Source organism: Struthio camelus, chromosome 2, assembly GCF_040807025.1.
Source record: "Struthio camelus isolate bStrCam1 chromosome 2, bStrCam1.hap1, whole genome shotgun sequence".
NCBI classification, from domain to species: domain Eukaryota; kingdom Metazoa; phylum Chordata; class Aves; order Struthioniformes; family Struthionidae; genus Struthio; species Struthio camelus.
Window position 1 is genome coordinate 41,133,811 of NC_090943.1, and position 24,207 is coordinate 41,158,017.

At 38.8% G+C, this 24,207-nt stretch overlaps 1 protein-coding gene across 5 annotated transcripts; it reads right to left on the bottom strand.

Annotated features, from left to right (window-relative positions):
• Window positions 1-1,454: 1,454 nt before the first annotated feature.
• On the bottom strand, window positions 1,455-21,722 carry DAZL (deleted in azoospermia like). 5 transcript variants are annotated; one of them, XM_068935338.1, is made up of 11 exons: window positions 21,596-21,722; window positions 15,734-15,871; window positions 15,387-15,478; window positions 13,869-13,920; window positions 10,318-10,384; window positions 9,813-9,946; window positions 8,306-8,383; window positions 6,630-6,680; window positions 4,275-4,379; window positions 3,404-3,502; window positions 1,455-2,930 (listed from the first exon to the last, which is right to left on the bottom strand). In XM_068935338.1, the coding sequence occupies exons 2-11, from the start codon at window positions 15,770-15,772 to the stop codon at window positions 2,877-2,879; spliced, it is 771 nt and encodes a 256-aa protein (XP_068791439.1). In that variant the 5' UTR covers window positions 15,773-15,871; window positions 21,596-21,722; the 3' UTR covers window positions 1,455-2,876. The 5 variants fall into 5 exon arrangements, with proteins under 5 accessions (XP_068791439.1, XP_068791438.1, XP_068791440.1 ...); XM_068935337.1 differs by lacking the exon at window positions 21,596-21,722 and adding an exon at window positions 21,041-21,196; XM_068935339.1 differs by lacking the exon at window positions 21,596-21,722 and adding an exon at window positions 19,579-19,706.
• Window positions 21,723-24,207: the final 2,485 nt, after the last annotated feature.

The following is a 24,207-nucleotide window of genomic DNA, read 5'->3' on the forward strand; positions in this document are numbered from 1 at the left end:
ACACTTATTCTAATGGAGATCCAAGGATACCATCTGGCTGGCTGTCTCATTCCAAGAACGATTCTGGCAGAGATTTTGAAAACAGCAAGAGCGAGCCACAGTACCAAGCAGCTCGCTAGGACTCTTCAGTTTAAAATAAACAAGAGTCTTAAGCTACATAAAAGCAAAATATAATGTTTGCATTTATATGGTATCTTGTCTAATTTTTATTTTTTAAAAGAAAGGGTCTTCCCATTTACAGGGGACTTGCATTTTGTGTAGGTCCCAAAAGTACACATATGCTCTGGGAACAAGACTGTTCCTAAAAGTCAGAGGAAATAGGACTTTTCTTTGCTTACAGAAGAAAAACATCAGCCAAAGGCAGATCCACGCAAAACTCAATACTGCTTACTAGTTAGCAATTAACATGGTCCACTCAATTTGATAATACAACTGATACGAATCCGCAATTACTAATTGTGTACCTATTTTGGTAATGCCTTTCAGCTACAGCCACACTAAACAGATGTTTTAACTTTCCGAATGCAACACAGAACAAAGATTTACCTACTGTTTTCATGTTACGCTTATAGAGCACTTCAGAAGAACATTAAAAACGCATGTTCTTAGTTATAACTTGTTACTTTTACTGGCATATGCCACAAAATGTACCGTTCCCAGATGGGAATAAAAAAATTAAAGAGTTTCCTACGGGTGAGAAATGGCTAACAAAAACAGCACAACATGATCTAATGCAAGAGAAAATAAATGGCAACAACAAGGACTGGGCTATGCATTTCACTATGATAAGCTTTCTCAGCATGCTTGCAAGAGCAATTCATATCTAGCATAACCATTTCAAGCATACTGAACAATCATCTCACTCACCAGATGGTCTTATTGGTAACGCTTGGTCAAATAAACATAAGATATGCACTCAATGTAGATATCTTCCTTTTATCTCTTCTCTTGGTGTTGAGACTCTTCAATAAGAACTATTACACAGGCACTTTGTGCTTTCTTATAGCTACAGCATAAAGCCTCAAATACATCCCAGGGCAATCAAGCCAAGAAGAAATCTGCGTTTGCAAATTTATCAATAAACTGACATCACAGCTATAACAGCCTGAATAGGTTGCTTAGGTAACTTAAAGTTGCAAAGAAAAGGGTCCTGATGTTCAGAAAGAAAATCCCAGATTTACAGGTTATCCCATACAGTTAAAACCAATATCAAAGAAGCTGGTAACATAGCAGTTAGCTATATCAAACCAGTAATATCATTAACAGTGTAAGAAAAGCATGGTGATTTGATATTATGGCAACACACTTTATGACAAAGCCCTCTTTAGTTACATGGAGCTGTCTCTTTGAGCAGAGGAAAGGCTAACAGCTTTGTTTTTCCCAGTCCATTTATGCTACTGGAAGATGAATACAGTTATGCATAAAGTTGCTCCAAAGTCTTTATCATTACTTTTTCTTCTTTTAAAGAAACTACATCCAGACCACTGAGAAGCAGACTTTTTTAATGCTGTATTTTAGAGTCATAATCCCTGAAATATGCACATTCATAGCAACTCAGTTCCCTTTTCATATCACATTTCACTGACCGCTAATTCTACTGAGAGAGTGTTTTTCTAGGGATTACTACTTCTAAACATTCTGGGAAGTCTGAAGCAGTACATTTCATTGTATTCAGATCCATATACGTAGCCCTTTGTTTGGCAAGAGGAAGATTCGGGGCAGGTGGGGTAAGGAAAGAGGGGAACAGGACCCAACATACACAAGACAAATATAGTTCAATTCTACTTTGTAAAATGCAACTAAGACCTATTACCAAACTAAGTTTGCTACTATAAATTTGTATTAACTGGAATTATCATATGGCTTAATATATCTTCAACAGCATCAAAAAATCTTTACTATGCTATACACGTTTCTCAAGATAGCTTAAAATCGACTCTAACATTACAATAGCAGCTCACTAAAAGCTTAGGAAGCCAAGTCAAAATAAAAATTTATTTTTTAATTGTTTCAAAATACAAGACTAAAATCTACATAATTATTAAAATAGGCTCACAAATGTTCTTTGATTAACAGTTTGCATCACATAACAAAACTAGGCAAATTTTTAATGCAGTATTTTCTCACAATTTTAAGATACAGGTATTGCTAAAATTTTTCCAGTAAAAAAGCATACTCCATTGAGTAGCCAATATAGCTAATTATGTTCTTGCATCTTCTCGTAAGTTATGTATAGGAATTTTAGGATTCTCTTAATTACTCTCCCAAAACTAAGTGATGCTCAGGACTCCAGGTACATAAACTGTCATTAATGAACGTAACTACATTGATTAGGTAGTCTAAAGAGAACCAGGACTTAAAGGGCTTCAAATGAGTTGCAACTTCATGTCTTCTGTTCCACTGATTAAGAGTACAGTTTTAAAATTCTACCTCTTGGGCAAACAACTCCTTCAACTTTTAACTACAAGAGGTAAGTGGTCAAAGTTAGTAACTTGTCAGACAGTAAATTGTGGTTTAAGAGAAACAAAGTGTAACATGCAACAAACTGTACCTTAAAGCTCAGAAGAAAATTCACACATATCAAGTAAACCAAGAGTGTTTTTCCCCATATAAACTCTAAAATTTAAGCATTCCAGTATCAAGGCAGAGGAAGCATGCAAACTAGTAATAGAACATGCAAACTTACCAACTCTTACAACTTTAAACTGCTCAAACAAAAATAACCATCTTGGAACAGGTAAAATATCAACACTAACTTCAACTAGAAGCAACTTTTTGAAAAAGGTTACACAGTGATACTACAAATCTTACTAAACTGAACCGCAGTAACATGAAGATCATGAATTTAGGTACTACAAAGTCTCTGGCATTGTTGATCAAACACTTTTGAGTACTGCTCGGCTTCTTCTGAAGTGATGCACCTTTCGCTCCTGAAATGGGATAGGAGAAAGGTAGGAGGAAAAAAAATGTTGCTAGATAATACTCAGAATAAAGCAACTGAAGTTTCACTAAAGAGCCTATCTTGAGGCATTCTGTGCTCTATTCACCCCCCTTCAAAAGTAGTAAATACAGCTTCTGTAGCTCCTGCTTCAGAGTACAGGTGCCTCATTCATGTGTCTGTCTTAAATATGTTTATGCGGTCTTGTATTAATGCACTTAAATCCATGCCTCACTTTCAGCACTTCTTTCCAGCATTAAGCATCTGGGAGTCCAAGCACACAAACCAACGTCTCCCAAAAGACGTCGAAAACACCAACAGAAAACCCCATCACCCAGCACACAGCCACCACACACCCCAAATGAAAGTCTGGACGTTAACACCTTTATCTCTGTAGTATCCTGTAACTGAATGCATCTGAGATCAGCTGTGTTCTAGGGATTTAATTTTGCTTTCACTACATACCTTGAAGTAGTCTTCTTGTGATACAAAAGTGTTCCTCAGTCGGTTCTCAGGATTAAACAGGCAGGATACTACTGTTTGTATGCTCCTGTCCACAGATTTCTGAAATATAGTTACATGTGCATCTACAACAATACTGGTATTAATCAGACCACTACTAGCAACGCGTCTGTGTCACAGGGTTTACTTTGCATTCAATATTGTTCTCAGTCTTCTGTTTCCAGAGCTTTTTTAAAAATATGCAAACATTGGAAATTCATATTCCCACCCTCAGATGCTAGTTACAGCAAAAAAGTTTTGTTCTGTAACACATTTGTTCATTTTTCTGCTGTCAGACTATTCTGAAACTGAAGTTTTTGGTTTTTTTTTTTAGAAAACAAAATTCAAAGCCAACTATTGACCAACATAGGTATGGCCTTCCACAAAAGGAAGTGTAGAAGAGAATAAAGCTTTAGCTAAACAGCTGTTTTGAGACTCCAAATATATCCGCATAAAATAGCGGGAGATGCTATCCAGTCTGCCATTGTTTAGTATCTGCAGCTTCTCCTATAATTCTCAGGAGAATAAGTCCTGTCAGTCAACAACACTGCTGTACTCCATTAAGTAAACCACCAAATTACAAACTGTACAGCCTCCATCACTACAGACAAACATTAATGGTTTCAAAGGAGTATGAGGTTTTTGACTTTGCACACAAATCAGAAATGTAGTGGATTAAGCAGCTGGTTGAAGCAGTAACTATAATCTTAATTTCTAGGATTCCAGGAAACTGGTCACAGGCCCTCTCTACCAAGCCACTTAACCCTTGTGTTACAACTCCTGGAAATAGGATTTATGATGACAAAAAGTGTTGAAGTTTCATAAAAGCATTTACCTTTTGTGGACTGTTACTAGACGACTGTGTGGGCTCTGGAACAGCACATTCTGTCTGTATGAACTCAGGATCTTCACTATAGTGGTAGCTTACTGAAGTATAAACCTGTATAGTTTGAGGGATATTGCAGTTACTAAGTGAAAACTAAAGATCATTAACCTCTGCATGTTCTACTGCAATCTACACTGGGAAAGTTTATAGTTGCATAGTCATTGGTCCTCACCTACCCACAAGCCATGCCAGCTTTGCCTTTATACTTTTGATAACATTTTGAAAGTGGAAGATGTCCCTCCTACCCTGTTTTTTTTTTAAAAAACACAGTTCTATTTCCTTCCAGAAAGGCAATATTCTAATGAATGTCCTCTCCCCCTACCATAATCACTCCTGACATAATAAGCAATGAAAGTACTCGGTGAAACACTCGAGACAACCAGTAAGTAGATTCAAGAGATAAATCACTGAATTCAATGATAAAAAGAAGGGGAAGAAGAAGAAGAAAACTGTCTAGTACCACTGCCCTTCTGAGAAGCTGCTTTTCTCTACCCTTTAATTAAGTTCCTTGCCTGTATGAAGCTTTCTTCATACTGCCCTACCTACAAGCTTAAACTTTTTCAAGTTGTAAGAAAGCCTAGAAAAGCAGAAGCTAAGTTTTACTTAGCTCCTTTAAAACTATCCTCCCTCCACTACAGTTAACTTATTTAACCTGTAACACCTACACTTTGACCTTTACCTGCTCTTCACAATGCAAGGCTGCCACTGGCAGCCTAGTGCAAGGATTTGTTATAACAGCCAAGAGGCTGGTAAAGCTGTTACTATTTACAGAAGCACCCTTCTAGATGTTTTCTGACAGGATCAATGGCTTTTACAGCCAGTTTTACCAGGATCTCGATGGCATTCTCACTTCTCAGGGGCAAAAATTCTTTTCTGAAAGCAGCTAAATATATCTAGACTTAACAGTACAGTTTTCAGCTCCTCACAGCATCACTCCTGAGGATGTTATTTGTGACAGCAGCCATCACAACAGGCGCTGTAACTGACACTCTCAAAAGCCAGCATTCAATAGTAAAATTGTAATTTTATGCTGATAATGCTGCAGAATACAGAAGCTAGTGTCAACTGACAGACTCTTCCTTTCTGAGCAGCATCCCTAACCATCAGAAGGTATCACATCTGACACAACTGGGGCATTCCATGAATGAACGCAAATTGTGATTATCTAAAAACTAAGTACATAAGCATGACAGTAGACAAAAGGTTGAAGTTTATTCTCATATATGGCTACGCTCTTGAGTCTGCAAGGAATGATACTTAAGTTATTTGAGAGTTAATTGAGTGTTTGCTTGTAGAAATATGTTTAAAAGTATTGCTTAAAAGTCATTACCCACACTTACTCTAAAAACCTTTGTCTTGCTGCCATTTAAGTAAGTAATGCAGGGTGTCTGTTTGAGGTTCATGGATGTTATTAATACAGTATTTCTCTAGTATGACCCAGAGAAGGAGAATTGTCAGACCTGAGTGCAGACAGCAACACATATGCATGAAATTCCATTTTCTTCATTTTCCTATTTACCTTCTGTACATTTACAGATGTCTGCAGGGAACTAGCTTGAAAAAGTACTGTTCAAAAGAAAATTGTGTTACAGTTCCTAGATACTTAGTAAACAAAATACTAGATACTAGTACTAGTTCCTAGATACTTTGAGTAAACAAAACTGTGCCCAAAGAACACATAATAAAAATAAAGACTTCTTTTTAAAGCATCAATTCTGGTCCTGTAAAAGTAGGACAGGATTTTCCTCTGTTATGGATGTAACTTGAAGTCACAAAAAGCATCAGTTTTTTAGATGCCATCAGCACCATCTACAGACTGTAGCAACCTAACTGTTTAAAAAGTTCTCGAAAGGAACCAAAAAAATCATTATTTGCAGAGCTAAGTATTTTGGGGGTCTTCCATACTTATGATTTTTTCAAAAAATTTGGAAAAAGAAGCAGTAAGGATTATGCAAGTCTTTAGAAAATTTAAAAGATGTGTCTGGCCACCAGTTATTTTTCCTTCAATTTCCTAAAGGACCAATTCTGTTCCACATTAAAAACACCAGAATTCTGGGTTCAGAAAGCATATAAGAACACCACAAAGCAGGTCATTTTGTTCTGCCAGGCAGCTCCTAAAAAAAGGATCCTGTAAATAAATAGGATATCCTAAACAACTAGCTACTTTTTCAGCCACTACAGATCTGTATACATCACACTTCCATACAGATCCGGTCAGCACAAGAGTGATTAAGTTATCAAGCTGACAGAATGTTGTGCTTACTGAAAAACTGAAGTTTTACAAGTTAAATTTTGTGACCTTACCGGAGGCATAACATAATTCCTTTGCTCCCCAGCAAGCCATTGTGGTTGAACCTTAAACAAGAATTGAACAAGAATCAGCCTTTATTCACTTCCTTCCTACACAGGTAAACAACTATTCTGCAAGAACCACATTTACATAAGGTATTTTGCAAGTCTGTTCATCTGTGCTTTCCTTAGACATTAGTTTACAGCCTTTGGTCCAAAGACAGTTTTTACATACCTCATGTATTTAGCACAAGGCCATCCTTACCACAAATTCAAGTACCCCCTCCCCCTTCGAAGTTACGAAATTACTTTTCCAAAGATTAGGAAAATAAAGGCATTCCCAGCAGCCACACCAACAAAGCATCTTAAACTTCTAGTTATACTTGAACCTCTAGTTATTTCCAGCAAGTTTCCAAAGAAAGTCACTCCCCAATTGCGTGTCTTCTCAGACATTTTTAGACTTCAAGAGCACATCCCATGATGTTCTGATAAAAATCAATCGGCTGCTCTGCTTGAGTAACTAGCATCAGCTACTCAAAGTGTACAGAGGTAAAACTCTTTCCAGTAAGAAAGAGTGTTATTGATCAGTGTACTTTATTTTTGCTAACCTGGAAGATGTTTTGCTGTTACAAACTTAAAATAATTCAAAAACAAGTTGTACAGTAGCTGACTGTATTAGAATATAATTGTGTTTTCACTTTTAATTTCTCTCAAGCTGGAGCTGTATGGAAGCAATTCAATTAAAGCAAAGAATCACAGGGAAAAAAAAAAGTCAGATTCCATTCAACACTGCTCATTCCATCTGTTTAAGTTCCATCAAGTATCACCTGAAAAAATGACTGATTTTGGTGTGTGATGTGTTTTCATTTCTTGTCCTCAGACCTAGAAAGCAATTCTAGAACCTTAATCCTCAAATGGTTAGAAGTTATCTTAAATTCATTCATAATCACTTATGAGCAAGCATCCCTGTTTTGCACTTAACTCATTTTTGATTCTTAGCCAGCATCATGTTAACTTCTCTGATTTTCAGAGCAAAAAACAGCTTCATGGTAGTTTTAAAAGTCACTTAAACGTGACCTATTAAGTACAAAGTCATTTAAAGCATATTTTAGGTACATTTAAAATATTAATTGCTGTTCACTTTATGCTTTAGAGCATAATTGAAGCTCTTACATTTTTAGGTATCAAATCATCATTTCGCAGGCCCTGATCCACATCCTGACACAAAATTAGGATGAGCAAGCAGGGTAAGTCCCAGGCACACACCATTCCTCCACAAACTCACTTCCATTGCAAATTTTGATAGGTGTACAGGCAGAGAGAATCATGGTCTGCTTCAGTAAGTTAAACTGTGGATAATCAAGGAACCAGGATTCAGATAACACACCTGTGGTATCCGTATGCAAAATACAGGTTAAATACAATAATCTCCTGACACAACCGCTACCTGCCAATAATTCACTTGACACTATTAAACTCTTACCATTTAAAGGCAAAACCATTTCTAAATGAAATCCCCTAAAACAACAAGCAGTAACTAAATTTTGCCAGTGTTCAATACTTCAACAGCACTCATCCAATGAAGTGAAAGAGATCTGACAATGTTTAATTCTGTATAAAGCTTTTGACAAAGGATCTAGAGAGTTTAGATACCAAATCACCTTTTTGTTCTAACCTAAGGAATTAGGTACCTGATAGTTGTAGGCTGGTTGATATCCTACAGGAACTTGTTGCTGTATCAATAAAGCTGGTGAACTGTATGGGTATGTCTGCAAAATAAAGCATTTCTTTAATGCAAGTCTGACACAAGATAAAACAACACCTCCTTGTAGAGGCATTTAGAAAGCAAGGAAAGTTTTAGAAACACAGTCATTAGAATTCCAGTTCCAGAATAGCTTCATTACAAGAACCCTTACAACCCTTCTAGATTTCTGACAGGGCTTCAGTACTTCATGCCAGGAAGTAATCTGCAAGAAGTAGGAATCCAACATGTGTTACACACCTAAAAAACCTGTGTATGCAGCTGATCTTTTAAGTCACTTCGGAGATATGACTCTTCCGATACTTTTTTAAAATAAACCTGAACTAGACCAACTACTACAAAATAATGGACTATATCCTAAAGATCAGTTTCACAGAGCCAAAAGTGTTAGAATTTAGAAAATTTCCTAGTGGTTTTTTTTGCTGCAAATACTTTGACAAAACATTAACCTGGAACCTTGTCAGCTGCTTCAGGGAATAAAGGCACCTTCAAGCACTTAAGAGAATTACTTCCTCCTAAACCATTTCCCCTCTACTCCAGCTTACAGAATCAGCAAAAGTGCTACTATCAAGCTCTCTGCTTTAGGAAAGAGTATTTTCCTGAATCACTGCAGTTTGCTCATCTACAATTGCTAGAGAATATGTAAAACAAACGTCTTACAATTAATATCCCTTTGTATCACCAGATCATACAGGCTTGGCAAGAGGAAAAAAAACAGAAGATCCTAATATAGAGAACCTCCTAAACATATTCAAAGTACAGAATCCACAAGAAGCCCAGGAGTATTCTGACTATACCTGAATAAGAATCATCTTAAGTACCAATAAAGTGATGTCCTGTAGACATATGTCCTGTATTGGTAACAGCCTTAACAGATGCCATAACAGTGCTTCTACAAAGATACAACAAGAATGCAGAAACAAGAATTTGTTTTGACTAGGAGGAAAAAATTAAAAAACCACCACACACACAGTGCCAGCTTCTGGTTTCACAACTGTTGAAAAACAAAAACCCCAAAACTACATTTTCAAGTTTGCAGCTTACTGTGAGCCAAGAGCAGCATTACAGTAAATGGTTGGATGTATCTGATGTGTGAAGGGCATTTATAAAGATGGATCACACCATTTAAGAACTGTTATACAATTAAATCCTAGCTTCATCTTCCAACAGTTCTCATTCTCAAAATGAATAAGTGTGCAATTTTATTTTGTTTTGCTTTTATAAAGAGATCATATCACTGAACGAATTTGTTTTTCAAGGTTGTTGGCATTCTTCTAAAGCATTTAAGTAGTTTGAAGTTAGAAACAGTATTCTTTACTGGGGAGGGTACTACAAAAGCAAGCAGGCAGGATAAAACTAGAAGCCCAAAACATATTCCACAAGTTGCATGTGCTTGCACTTCTGATTCAAAAAATCAGTGGTATGAACAGCCTTACCTGAACATACTGAGTTACTGGGCTCATTACAGCTGGAGGCTGCATGTATGTCTCTGTATTTTGATTACTCCACACACTATGAAACTGTGGTGCAGGAGGATTAAAAACCAGAGGTCTAGGGTGCATATATGAACCTTGTTTAAGACAAAGAAAAAAGTATTAAGGCGGCTTATATGTGTGTGTGTTTATATAGAAATAAAGCATTTTATCAGTAATTAAATTCAAGTTACAAAATATTTAAAAGCTTCTTTTCGTAAGTTATGTATTGAACTCAATTTATCAATTATACTATATTTGCAGACAGCATGCTAGGGATTGTGCTACCAACCTGTGTTGGTTTTTACAACAAACTCTGCAACACCATACAAGCAGCAAGGTCATAAAACTCAGGACTTAAGTTTAGTAGTAATATACATATTACATCAGATAAATTAACTTGCAAGGCTGTTGATATAAAATTGAAGAGGAAGCAATAAATTTGTAATTTAAGCTTATAAGTACTCACATAAGTTTTGCTGTTTTCTAATTGCTGGCCCCAGTTTCAGCTTTTTGCCATGGAAGTTGATTTGTGACTGAAAGATAAGCAGGCAGTGGAATCAGTGAGGTGGGTGGTTTGTTCATTTGACTTTAGAGAGATCTGTACTCTACTTCTAGACCACAATTATCTTCAACCTAGGCTCTATCACAATAGCCTCCATTCCCTTCTCTTCCTCCACCTCCCTGAACACCTTACACTTTTTAACTTCCTGCAATGCTTTCAGCACACCCATCTGCCTACTGAGCGACTTACCAAGCTATTATACATCCTTCTCCTTATGGGAAATATGCACTACAACTAGTTTGAAGCTAGGTATTAGTGACAGTCAGCCTTACCTTTATTCCGCTTTAAGCGCACAGGTTTTATTATTCTTGCCTCAGTAGAGTTACTGAGGCCGCAGAGAGACTGCAGAGTTTCATGTCCCTCAAAACCTAGTTTACAAGACCACTCATCTTCCTTTCCACACACTTCCAAATCAAGAATTGTTTCAGCAAAACTGAAACATGAAGATCATGCCAATCAAATACCAGGAGGGTACCGGAAGCATTCAGAGGGTGTTAGAAGGGCATTATACTAGAAAGGCAGGATTTCAGACTTTCAAAGATCAATGACTGAGCAGTGTTTTGCCAGCGTAGTATCTGAGGACATCACAGAAAATTTCAGGCAACTGCCCTGCAGAAATTGAATTTTGCATTTTTCAGTCAGACTGCCTATGTAGTATGAAATCTAGAGGAGCATTTACTGATGTAGGCAAGCTGAAATGGCACCACAACATCCTTACATTTTCATTTGGACTGACTTTAGAAGATGGCTTGTATGATTTTGTTCTAAGACAGCAGTTCACATCTGGAATACAGAACTAATACAGGGATTTAAGGACATTAATGTTTATTCAGGTAGATGTTAATGGAATACACATTATTATAGAGAATAAACATTACATGTTATTACAGAACGTTTTAGAACATGTAATATTAATAATGCATAATAGATGATTTAGATAATTATATGTCTTAATCCTGATAATCACTATATAGTAACAATGTTTATTTTCCAGTATGTATACTCTAATATTTATATACATTATTATAGAATAAACAATATTATAGATGTTAAAGTACTGTTCATTGAAGCAGAAATTTAATCATCTTTAGCACTAGTTCAGGAGAAGCCCTTAGAAAGGTCTGTGGAGGGGTTTCTGAGGAGATTCCACCTTTGGGTCCAATATGATGGCCTTTGCCAAGATGGTAAAGAGAAACACATTTATTTATGAAGACGGGAGCAGGCACATGACACTATTTCAGAGAGTTGCTCAGTTACAGTTAAGAGGGTTAAGATGGTGAAAATGGAAAGAATTTAATTTGCCCCCAATTAATAATAATATTCTATCACCAAATATTCAGTGTTAGATGCCATCACAAAGAATCTAGGCAGACTATCTCATGCAACATTATGGACTTTCCTGGTCCAGAAGAAAACACACAGTTGCTAATTTAACATATACCTCACTAAGCTTTTTCTCCAATTTGTACTCCAGAAGAAAGTATCACTTTTATTTTACTGCTGACTGTAAAATTAGCCATCAAAATAACTAAACAGCAATATAGTGTCCTATTTGATCATCATCTCATACTAAGATACCCAGAATAATAATGGGGGGGAGGGGCGGGGGAAGAGAAAAACATCTTGAAACATCTTGGACCAGCAGAAAGACCAGTTCAACAGAACTTTTACTGATCTTGCAGTCCTGTTGTGGCCAGAAGCATAAAACCACCCTTTTCACTTGAACAATGAAAGTGGCTAAAAGATAGGCCTCCCCTCCAAGCAGAAGGTGGCTTTTTGTTCTGTGCTGCATGCAGGTTCCCTCTGGGATTAGACCAGGGTGGAGTCACAGGTGGAATCAAGATCTGGATCACAACAAGCAAAATATTTTTAGGCTGCACCAAGCTACAAAGCAAGGCAGATAGATCACCATGGATGGAGATTTGGCTCTACCTTGTTCATTTATATAAAACATTTTGAGACCAGCCAATAACAAATAATGCCTGAAATGGTTCAGTGATATGGTCTCTGTTCATGACTTCAGCTCTAAAATTCAGATGTTATTCTTCCCCTTTCTCCATCCCCTCCAGGAGCCAGTAGCTCTTATATAACTTGAAGTCTATCTCTTATGTGCTTCCTAGTGACAAGGCATCCACAGTAGCAGTAATACGCACAGCCTGTACACTGAAAGTCTGCACTGCAAAAAAACCCAGCCATATACCTCACATCAATCTGAGTGCTGTTAACAGATATGCACTGAGGGCCTTGGGGGGGGGGGGGGGGGCGCTTTCTTTTCAACTTTATCAGCACTGTAAATGACTCAAACAACAGTGCTACTCAAGAGATCTCTGCAGGTTGTTCCCTCAGAGCAAGTATTTTACACCAATCTGGTATGCTAAACATTACCCATGGTTAAAAAGAAAAAAAAAAGGTATTCTCAGAGAAGTCTGTTGCTCAGTACAGCAGTATTTTCCCACTTTTACCATAAGTGTTATCAAGAAGCACGGTTGTGAAGTCTGATAGGAATTAATAATCTGCTGTTAGAACTTCACTGCTCTCCACTTTGTCCAAAATGGGATCTCTTCCACCTTCATCAAGAGGTGTACTACCAGGAAACATATCTGAATTTATCATAGAATACTAGAGCTTCAGAAGCAAAGAGAGACTATTCATCCTCTACAGATAAGGGAGTTTTGTAAGGCACAGGCTCCAGAGACAGAAATATTTCAAACCATATTTTTACAGTTATTGGGCTAAAGTTTGGGAGAAGGGTAGACAAAAAAGGTTTGTCAGTAGTTTGCAACCTGCTAATATCTACCAGAACCAAACACTAGAATTCTAGCTTGCAAATGTTAGTATTAAAAATGGCATTTCTTTGATACTGAACTCCAAGAGCAAAATGGTTGAATAGTTCTACCCTTTTTTCTCCTGTGTGAACTACAAAGAAACCAAAGAACACTAACAATTGCATCTCATAGGCAAGGAGTCTTATAAGCTACTTGCACACAGAGTAATGTCTAAATGTATGACTACTCAGAGAAACATTTATACTTCCAACTGTAGAAGGGACTGAAATAGAACACTACTGCTGCGTTTTCTGTAGTACTGTTATGCTCAAAATAACAGATAACCTGCCATAAGAGCTCTATGATGATCATCTATATAGAAAGAAATGAGAAATGACTAAAAACCACGAGGCTTTCCAGTGCAAAGTCATGAGAATGACGTAACACCACGACATCAAACTCTCAAGCATGCCAAGGTTAGACATATATTCATCTTGCTTCTGGCTTAAGTAAATACAAAGATTCTACCATAACATTAGTAGAGATTTTAGCAAACTTAGTTTTTGGACAGTCTTAGTCTTTCCTCGTCTTTTCACTCTACTACATAGCATGTGGCTCAGTTTCCCATGAGTATATCTCCAGCCTTCCTAGCTGAACTTCTTCAGATAACTTAAGAGATAAATAGCTTACTTCTACTATTTTTTGAACATCCACATTGTCCAGGAAGGATACAAATCCATACCTGAAAAGGAAAAAATAGATTACTCCAACCAGATTTTGATTTGCTTGTTTAGCTGCTACTTATCTTGAGCAAGATCAGTTAACAGCATTAACTACATACTCAGAGTATTACTGTATGCCAGAAGTACCAAGTAAGACATTAATTTATAAATCTAAAGACCAATATGAACAGTATTTACTGCTGACTTGCAGCATATCCTTTTGGGCCAGATGAAAAGGAATCAGACAGCAGATTCTACAATAACATGAAATATATTGAGACTTTTTCCATGTCAGCTATTCAAATGAACGCTACAGTTGATATTACTAACATTAGAACATCAAAAACCTTTTAAGTATTAAGCTTTATGATCAAAATTTGTATTCGCTGCAGAGGTTTGTATGAGAACAGGCATATGGGAATAGTGACACCAGTTGAGGACATGACAACTGAAGGTTTTCAATTTATTTCACTACCCAATTATCTAGCCTGTAAAATGAAGGTAATACTCCATTTCAGAGCATTACAGGACTGCTTGATGAATAGAGTATGCCAATTCGTTATCAATAATCAAAATATACACTGACTAACTGTACATTGGAATTCACCACAAAGACTAAGCAAGGGGTATGAAGAAATAAAACAGATCTCTGGCTCATGCATTACTGCATATGCCCAGGATGAAAAAAACAAAATAAATGACTTTAACATCTGTTCACAGAATCAAAGAAAAATTTGAGCTGGAAGGAAACTCCAGAGGTCAAACCTCCTTCTCAAAGCAGGGCTAACTTCAAAGCTGGGAAAGCTTGCCCAGAGGTTGTGGCCAGACCTCAGATGAGGTTGCTTAGGGCATTATTCAGTTAAGCACTTAATCACTGACAGTTCAGACTTGTTTCTGTGTGCATGTTTTTTTTTTTTTTTTAAAACATATCCATTGGGAATTTCACTTGCTGCAACTGGTAACTGCCATCTCTGGTTTCACTCTTCATCTGAAAGCCTGGCTGTCTTCACCCAACTCTGGGTGTCAGAAGGGCACAGTGAGATTGCCCTGACTAAACCCTGTGTCTCTGGCTCTTAACTGCCTTAGCATTATTAAACTGAACTCTCTTCAGATTATTTTGCAATCATCCTGGCTACTAAAAAGTCAGCATTTCATCCTGCGGAAGACCTGTCTGTATAAGCATCACAAGTTTCCAATTTTATCTCCACTGGTAAAATGGCAATATCCCTATTTTCAGTGAAGAGATGCACAAAAAAAAAATCAGAAAAATCAGACCGTTCTGTATTAGCAGATTGTATAGATTTAAACTTCTAAGTCTAGACTGACCCTAACAGCTCTAATTCATCACTACTGAAAGCTACAGCTACTACTCAGAAGGCTTAAGCATTTCAAGTGTCTTGCTGAACAGCTGCTCATCATGTCACCTATTGACAGAATTAAGTTGCTGCTTCTGCGGACATAAATCAAACATTCATGTTCTACTCACCCTTTTGAAACACCAGTTCTATCGGTGATTATTTTCACCTCTTTCACAGTACCATATCGTGCAAAGAAACTTCGAATTTCTGTTTCATTCATCTAAAAGAAACAAAGTCTTAAATCCCTTCACAAACACACATTCAACTATTCAGAGCTGATTTAAAACAGCAAGAACCATTTTGAAACCCATCTCCTATTGCAGTAAGAACCACAGTTGCTCACCTGTTCCGAACTTCTCCCATGAAACAACAAGACAAAAAAAATCTCAATTCCATTCCAGAAATTAAATTCCCCTTTCCTTCCCACTGAAGGGCACTATACATATCTTAAACAATTAAGTGTTTATATAAATACCCTTATATCAATTCCACCAACAAAGACTGTATTTGGCATGATTTTTCCTTCCGGTAGAACATATCCTTGACTGGTTGCTGACAAATGGGTGTTATCCTCCCGAGAAATGCTTGCACACTGGGCCTCCGCGTCTGCAGACTAAAAAAATTCAAACAAATATTTCAGTCAAATTGCAGTACATTAAGATATCAGAAAGTCCTCATCTTTAAGATTTATAGAGATATATATGTACACACAGAGACAGACATAAGGCACAAAACAGCACTTTTCCAATTACCTGAAGTATTTATTGCAAATCATTTATCTAGAAAAAACTCTGAAGCAATTCTACTTCTAAGACCAGTCTCAAAACAATCTAACTCCAAACTAGGCTATATTAAGTATCCTGTAGTCTGAATTCATGAAGTTTCATGACTGGTGTTGCTATCACCAGCTCTACAGTGAAACTCTGGAAAAAAAACTCATTTCAGAACTTTACAAAATTCCTTTCAGATTTAACAATGAGTTTCTTGCTTACATTCTTCAGATAAAGATACAACTTACTGTAAATTCATTATTGAACAGAACAAATTCAGTCATTTTCCTGTCCAAAAGTCTTAGGAACCTGAGAAGTAAGCAAGCTTACAAAAAAGCTTAGAACACACATGTAGGGTTATACTACAATTTAGTTGTAAGCAGAACAACCAGATCTTGATTTAATATTCACACTACTCATCTTCATCTTAGAAGAAAGTTTCAGTCAATTTAACTACACCAGGGACATGAGTTGCTTCTAAGTTGCCTGTACCACAGCAGAATCTTAAGCATGCACAGCATATACAAAAGAATTGCAAAGAATATTAAAAGTATTGGGTCACTGAAGTTATGTAATTTGCACATCTAAAATTCACATACTCCTTTTTACTCCTAAAGCTTTATGTCACAGCCTTTAAGTTATGGACTCATTCAGTGCAAGGCACAGATGATACTCCCAAAAGAAAGAGTAATTCAGTAAAGTATTTTGTTCAGGAGAATAGACCACATGCAATCCCATTTGTCACAATACTATGTTCTGTACTCCGCATACAGTTTGATGTGTGTTTTATTTAAAAGGTATTTGCAAAAACTAAAACACCACTGAAATCACAGGGACCCCGAACTCCAGTCTCTATCCTCTTCTACCCTGCTGAATGAATGCTTCTAGCTATTGGCCTTGCTTTGCCTGGCTGTTAAGGACACAAAAAAATTCATCTGACTACTTCAGCCGTACATATCCCTCTCCATTACTGCACTTTAAAAACATTAATAAGCATCTCTTTACAACTCAAGTAGTGAGTCATTATCCCTATTTCAAACGCTCAGAACTTCAGCTACTGAGTCAAAGTTATCCAATACTCTTAACCCTAACAACTAGCACCCAATTTTTCTAATGTAACAATTTTCATGTTTAATTCACAGCTCTTATTTAAAGAACTGCAACTGTAAGTGATTCACACTGGACATCCACTAAAGGAATGAGAAAATTAACAGCACCAAATAGTGTATCTGACAGATGACTTGCCCAAAGACAGAACTAGAATTCAGCCCTCCAAGTCTGATTTCAGTGTGACTGAACCATATTAACAAATACACTCTCTCTTAAGAGGATTAAGGCTTGCCCCATCTCTTTTCTTGCTCCCCTTTTTAACATCTAGCACTTGTCAGTTCAAATTAAGATGGCTCAATCCAACTTAGCAGAAAGATTAACAGAAAGTGAGCAGTTTTTGACCAGATTAGTATTCTGGTATTTTAGACAGCTGTATCAGTTTACTGTGCTATCAGGCAAGCACCAAATCCACCTCAAGCATCAGTGAACGCACAGGAAAGAAGGTGAAAATGCAAGATGCTCAGCTGCCTCTTTTGAGAGCAGAGAGCCATCAAGTCAGTTCAAATCCCTCTCATAAAACTGCATGTTAAGACAGCACTCAGTTCCCTCAGACCACAGACACCCTGCTTTCCTGCACTCCATTTACCTCAGACTGTACTTCCTACCACAAACTGTAAATAAACATTGCAAGTCATTTCATTCTCTTCATTTTCTTAGAACTCATCCCAATGAAGCTGGGGACTACAACTTCTACTGTTGCATAGCAGTAAAGCTTGACTAATAGAAGAGCGAGAGTAGAAACAGGAAAAGGGCAGTTCTCCCCCTTCCTTCCTATTGTGCCAGGACAGCTCTTCACACTACTGCACAAAGAAACGATCCCATGTGTTACAGGAGAAGCATTTTGTTGGAATAGTTTTCAGACACATCCGAAACAAAAACAGAGCGCAAGATCGCATTGTTGACAGCAACTCCAGCAAAAGCAACCCTTGGAACTGAAGGCTGAGACCGCAACTTCACAGTAGCCTTAAGCTGACCCAACCGCTGGCTTCTACAGCTCTACTTCTTCCTTTGCACCACATCCAGTGCTGTTTCAGGTCTATCCTGAATCTGTTGCAGTGAACTTGGTTGAAAGAAGCATTTACTTTGCTCTGAGAGTTCACTGTAATATATGGATTTCTCCTAACTTAAAAAAGGGGCCATTGTTGAAAAAACACACAACTGAAAAGTCTTATAGCACAAAGACAGGAAACAAAGTCTCCCCCTCTCAAAGTCAGTTTTCAAGTCTCCAGCATGACAATGCAAAACACTTGCCAAGTAAAAACAAAGCACTGCACCATCTGAAAATATGAAGTTACTTTAGCAGCATAATGCAAGTCTCATTGTTATCTTTCTACACAATGTAGCCTTATGTACAAGATTATACTTCTATATACACCATGTCCAAAGTACTCACACTCCTGGCAGAAACTCTGAAGTCTAAGCCACTTCTGGTGATCATAACTTGAAAAAAAATCCCTGAAATGAACTAGCTACCCTGAAGTAACAGCATCAGCTGAAGTCAGCTAACCATTCAGAAATATTACTCTAAATGGGGATGAGTGTATATCCAGCTCATGAAGTCTCTTTGAAATCCGATTTCTAGACGTCACGAGATTCAGGGCTCAAAGTTTTTCAGCCTACTAAAGCTAATAGACTTCTTTCCTGTCTTTGACCACGAGGGAAATTTAGTTAGTTTGTTCTCTGCATTGTTCCATAAAGCATGAACTTTGACTTGTTGGCAGGAAACTGATTAACCTCTTGATTAGTCATGTGGCTAGTTAGACATTTGGGGAGAAGAAAAAATCTAGCTACTGAAGTGGGTTAGAACATCACTATTATACATGTTTGGGGGAGTAAAGCCTTCACTACTGTTGACCAAACAAGCACAAGTTCCCGATTTCTCAGGCTCCCCTCTTTCCCCAACCTCACACATTCTGTTTAGAATAAGAACGAACCATTAACCATCTATTTAAACTCCCGAGCTCTATCCTTGCTGTGCTGACTTCCTGTACACCGCAATCAGTTACCATGACAGCATACTACCTGAAGAAAGAACATGGCTCCTTGCACAGGGAGAACAAGGTAGTCTATACATAAGGCAGCAGGTGGAGCTATCAGTCAAGTACTGTAATGCTTGAAGGCTAATGCTAGTGGTTTCTGAAGCTTAATTTTTAAAGGACACCACCAATACTTTTATGATTTTGTTGAAGCGCCTTTTATTTTCCAATAAAGGCCTGGAAAAAGCAAGCATCTCTTGAGATTAACACAGCAAAAATATAAAACTATTTTTAGCTATATATATATATACAAATACACACACATCCCTCTTTTGTATGTGTATTATATATATACACACACATACACCGAGGTGAGAGCTTTGATATATTGCTATTCAATTGAGCAACTACTTGGAAGTCCACAATAAGGCAAGTTGTGGAAAGACAACTAAATGTACATTTACCTAGTTTCTGCAACTGCGCAGCATTTCAAATCTGTTAGCAGTCCAATACTGATGCAAGTGAAAACAGTCCAGACAACAGTTAAATAGAATATATTTGTTTAACCAAAAAGAAGTATTTTCAATCAGCAATAAGCCATCAGCAGGAAAACGGTCAAGTCAAATGAGTTATTCAAAGCTGTTCTTTTGCTATACACCCGTAGAGACAAAAATCATAGATTTAATACAGGTGTCTCACAACTTAACAGTCTGATTGCAACAAGTGGTTTAACATCACCACTCTAGTTTGCTTTTACTTTACAGCCTGAGCTCCGCACAGGCTCCGCTGATGCGGCGGAGCCCATAGAAGAGACAGTCCAATGGGACTTTTCCTTTTATCATCACCTTACTTGGCAAGTATTTATCGCCAACAGAGAATTCACCACCTTCCACTAAACCCTGAAATCACGGGGTGATCGCGTGGCGGCAGGCTCTTCCCCAAAGCCCGGCAACGAGTTACACAAACGCTGCACGAAGAAGAAACAGAAACTTGCACGCTGAAAGCGAGCTCGGGCAGCAGCTCCAGCTGAACAAGCAACGGACGACGTGAAGCTGCTTTCCGGAGGGTGAAAACAACAACCCGGGGCGCCTAACGCCACACCGCCACCGCGGCGCCGCCTCGCCCCGCCGCCAACGGCCGCGCCGCGGCCGCTCAACCGCCCCCGCCCCGGCGGGCTTCGCGCCTCGCCCGCCCTGCTCCGCGCCGCAGCCCGGCACTCGGCCAGGAGCCGGGGAAGGGCGTTTCAGGCTGCTGAAGGGATTTTAGCGCCGGGGGAAAGGGGAGAAGGGCAGCCGCCCCGCCAGACACGCGCAAGCAGCGGGAAAGCCCCCGGAGAGGGGTCCAGCCAGGCCCGAAGGGGAGCGGGGGGGGGGGGGGAGGGAGGCAAGGGCGGCGCAGTCTAGTGCGGTGCCTGCCTGGCCTCGCCCCGCCGGGGCGCGCAGAGCCGACGAGCCACCGCGGCGCCGCGTGGCGCCGCCGACGCAAAATGGCGGCCGGTGGTGCGAGGCGAAGGCGCTGCCTACCGCCAAGTCCTCACCGGACCCTGGCGCCCGCATACAACCCTGACAGCTCGCCCGCCACTAACCGCGGCTCTTACGCTCGCGGTATTTCCTCCCCCGGCCTAGCGTCCAAGCCCACCGTCTTAAAGACTTTAAAACTCTCAAGAGGATCAGAAATGCCAAGGACCCAGCGCTGGCAGCCGAGCGCACCCGGCTGCGTTACAAGACGACACCACCGCGGCTGCGGGGACCCCTGCCCCTCGCCCCAACAGCGAGGGCTGCCGCTCACTCCTCACCTCCATTCCCGCAGCAGGATCCCGAAGGGGCCACTGCAGCCCCCCCTCCCCTGCAACCCCCGCCCCACAGCTCGGCGTTCAAGCTCACCCCCTTCGCCTGCTATGGCTCCCCTTCCCCCCCGCGCACTCACCATCATTCACCAAAGTTGAGGCAGCGCCCGCACACTTAAAAACCAAACAAGATTTTTTTTCCTCCAAAAAGAAAAAAATAGAACACGAAATTTTCTGAGAAAGCAGAAACTGGTCAGTCCCCTTTTCCTTTTTTTTTTTCTCTTTTTTTTTTTCTTTTTTTTTTTTTCCAGGGGGGAAGAAGGCGGCAGCCCCTTCGGTCCCGGCTCCTCTCCTTAAATAGCCCCCGAGGGAAGGGGCGGGGAAAGGCCCCACCCCGCGCCCCCACCCCACCCCGTGCCCTCGCCCGCCGCCGCCACCACGACGGGCGGCCGGGCCCCGGCGGCGGCCGCGCGTGGTGGGGTTGGGGTTTCTTCTCCCTTTACTGGGTCAGTGCTCGTATAGTTTTTGTTTTAGGAGAGTTTCTGTAGACAAAGCGTACCCCAGCGTAGCTTTTCTCTTTGTTAAGAGATGGGGCGGAATTATGACTTGCGGCCCGTTGTGGAGCAGCGTGGCGTTGCTGAGCCTGCCTGGTAGTAGGCACGTTTTTGTTAGTTAAAGAACCGCCCTTTACTTACTTTGTTGAGGTTTAAGAGTGGTGTATTGCTGAAAAGGCTTCAACTTGAGTTGCTTGCTTGGAGACAAAGGCTGACGCTTTTAAGCTATTTCAATGATCCAGTGTTACATGCAAGTATACATATGCAAGAGCAATCTGTTTCTTTGATCTCTTATTGTGCGGGCTGAGCAGCGAGGCTGGAGCCACTGTCTTCACCGCTCCCTTAAAGCCCTCCTACAAGAACAGATCTTTAAAAGCCTTTTGTTTCTGCAGTATTAACACGCTTCCACTGGTTTTGGAAATGGTTTGTAAATACTTGTTCATACCTATCACTGGTTTCATCTGTTTAGAACAGATGCAGGTTTCAGAAAGTTTCACTAAGAGGGAAACTTCCAGAAGCCTTACCAAAATACACCCAGCTTTGGACTGGGCTGAGTCAGATTTTTCAAATTGCAAAGTCATAAGAGTGACAATTTGTTGAAGAGGAGAAAAAAAAAAATAGGAAGTTGAACTGGTCAACTGAAGCGTGCATAACAAGCAGGCTTTTTTTTGTTCATATGAAAAGACAAATATTCCTCCTTAATGTCTTTACTCTTGTTTTTAATGCCAGAGTCATTTTTAATAATGTACCACATGTTCACTTTTTCAGATACTGCTGCTAATAATCATTCTCAAAACTAGACTGCTTTATTAGATATATTTGGGTCCAGAGTTGTTTTAGGTGGTGATGATAATAAAGTCCAGATCACAAAACATGTATGTATGTCAATTATAGGAGGAATTTTGTTAAAGCCAATGCGATTAGTGTGTATCTGAAGCATGTATGGCTTTCATGAAGGCTTTCATGCAACTGATGGTCGTTTACTTAGCTATAAGAGGTGCCCCACAATACCATGTAACATCTGTCCATTTTTGTTTGAAGTGAGATGAAAATGCAGCCCAATAATGAAGGGAAAATATTATGTAACATCCATTTTCAATGAAATGGATTAATATTTGATTTTATTAAGAGTGGCAAAAGGAATAATTCTGATGTTAATAGCTCCTGAAACTACAACTAGTCTAAATATTCTAAAACAGAACAGAAACCAGGTGGTGGTGTTTTGTTGTTCTTGCGGATTTTTGTTCTTTTGTTTTGTTTTTTTTTAACCTTCTTTATTCCTCTTTCATAGCCTTAACTAAAAGTACTCTGAAGGAGCAGTTACCTCCTGTTTGCTACTAAGTGGAAGATAACAATTCTGAAGATGATGCTACAAATACTGCCCAAAGAGAAAGAATTTTTGTATTTTGTCACAGAAATGGTAAGTATTGTCCTTTTGTAACATAACTGGTATGATTCCAATGCAAAAGCAAAGTGATGTAGTCACCAGAAAAAACAGGCATCATCCAGGCATTACAGATTTCAGTTTTGTGAGGATATCCTTCTTAACTTCTGTGGATGGGTTAGATCAGACTTTGTCTTTAACTCAGAGTTAATGTTGTAAAATTGAAGCATGTCTGTTGCTTAAAACAAAAGATGTGATAGTTATTTGCTGCTGCCTGTACAGAAACCTCAAATATCACAGGGTGGGTGGAGGGGAAAGATTGTGTTGGTTTATTTATGTTGGTACTAGAAGGGTTCTAGCTCAATAACTTTATTTCTTAAATGCAGAAAGTAGCAGCAAAATAAACGGATTTTATAGGTTGCTATACCATATATTACTTTTCTCACTAATACATATTAAATAAAGGAAAATGTGAATATCCCTTAGCCAAATTGTGTTCCCCTGGATCCTTCTGATTTTAAGTGATCTAAGAGCTATTAGCAGATGTTGCAATTGGTTGTCTCACTGTTACTGTCAAGATGAAACTGGATTTGACCTTTTTGTCTTTGTTTGGTTATTGTCTTAGAGTTACTGGTAAGTCAAAATAATTCAGTGAGTGCCTCTACATCAGAAACTGATAGGCTGTAGCGGGTAAGGATTCTGCAAGCGAATCTTAGGAAAAATTATCAATCTGATTACAAATAGTTGTTAGTGGTTACAGCTTATAATTTACTAGACTAGACATCTTTAAAGATCAAGTTAGTTTTATCCTTCTTAGATATAAAACCAAAATTTAAATAGCAAGAGTGTCTAACAGCATTTGAATTTTACTCATATTTCATGAAATTCTTCTGCTTTTTGAATTTTGAGACCTTTTCTTAAGACCCATATTCTGTCTTTCAGTAAACCTAAAACAGCTACCTGTTCTTAGAAAATACAAATGTGAACATGAAAATAAGGTGTAAGAGGCATATTCAGGCTTTCAGCATAAGAACAGTAGAAGACAGTTGTGATTTCTAGACAACTGCATGAGGTAGCTTAAGCAAAAGATGTGGAGTTACCTACCAAATAGGTTTTGAGTTCCTATTTTCTGAGTTTCTTTATTTCTTAGTGAAGAGAGAATGCTACTTGCATTTCACAGTAATCAGTTTGAAAAGGTCATGCTGAATCTAGTTAAATTTTGGACATTTCCTTTACTGCTCTTTTTATGGGGTAGCTATTTAAGTGGTTATACCATAATGTTGTGATGTTGTGAGAAATACGACCTTTTTTTTTTAATTGAAATCACTAGTAGAATTTCCACTGACTTCAGTGGAACCAGAATTGAATC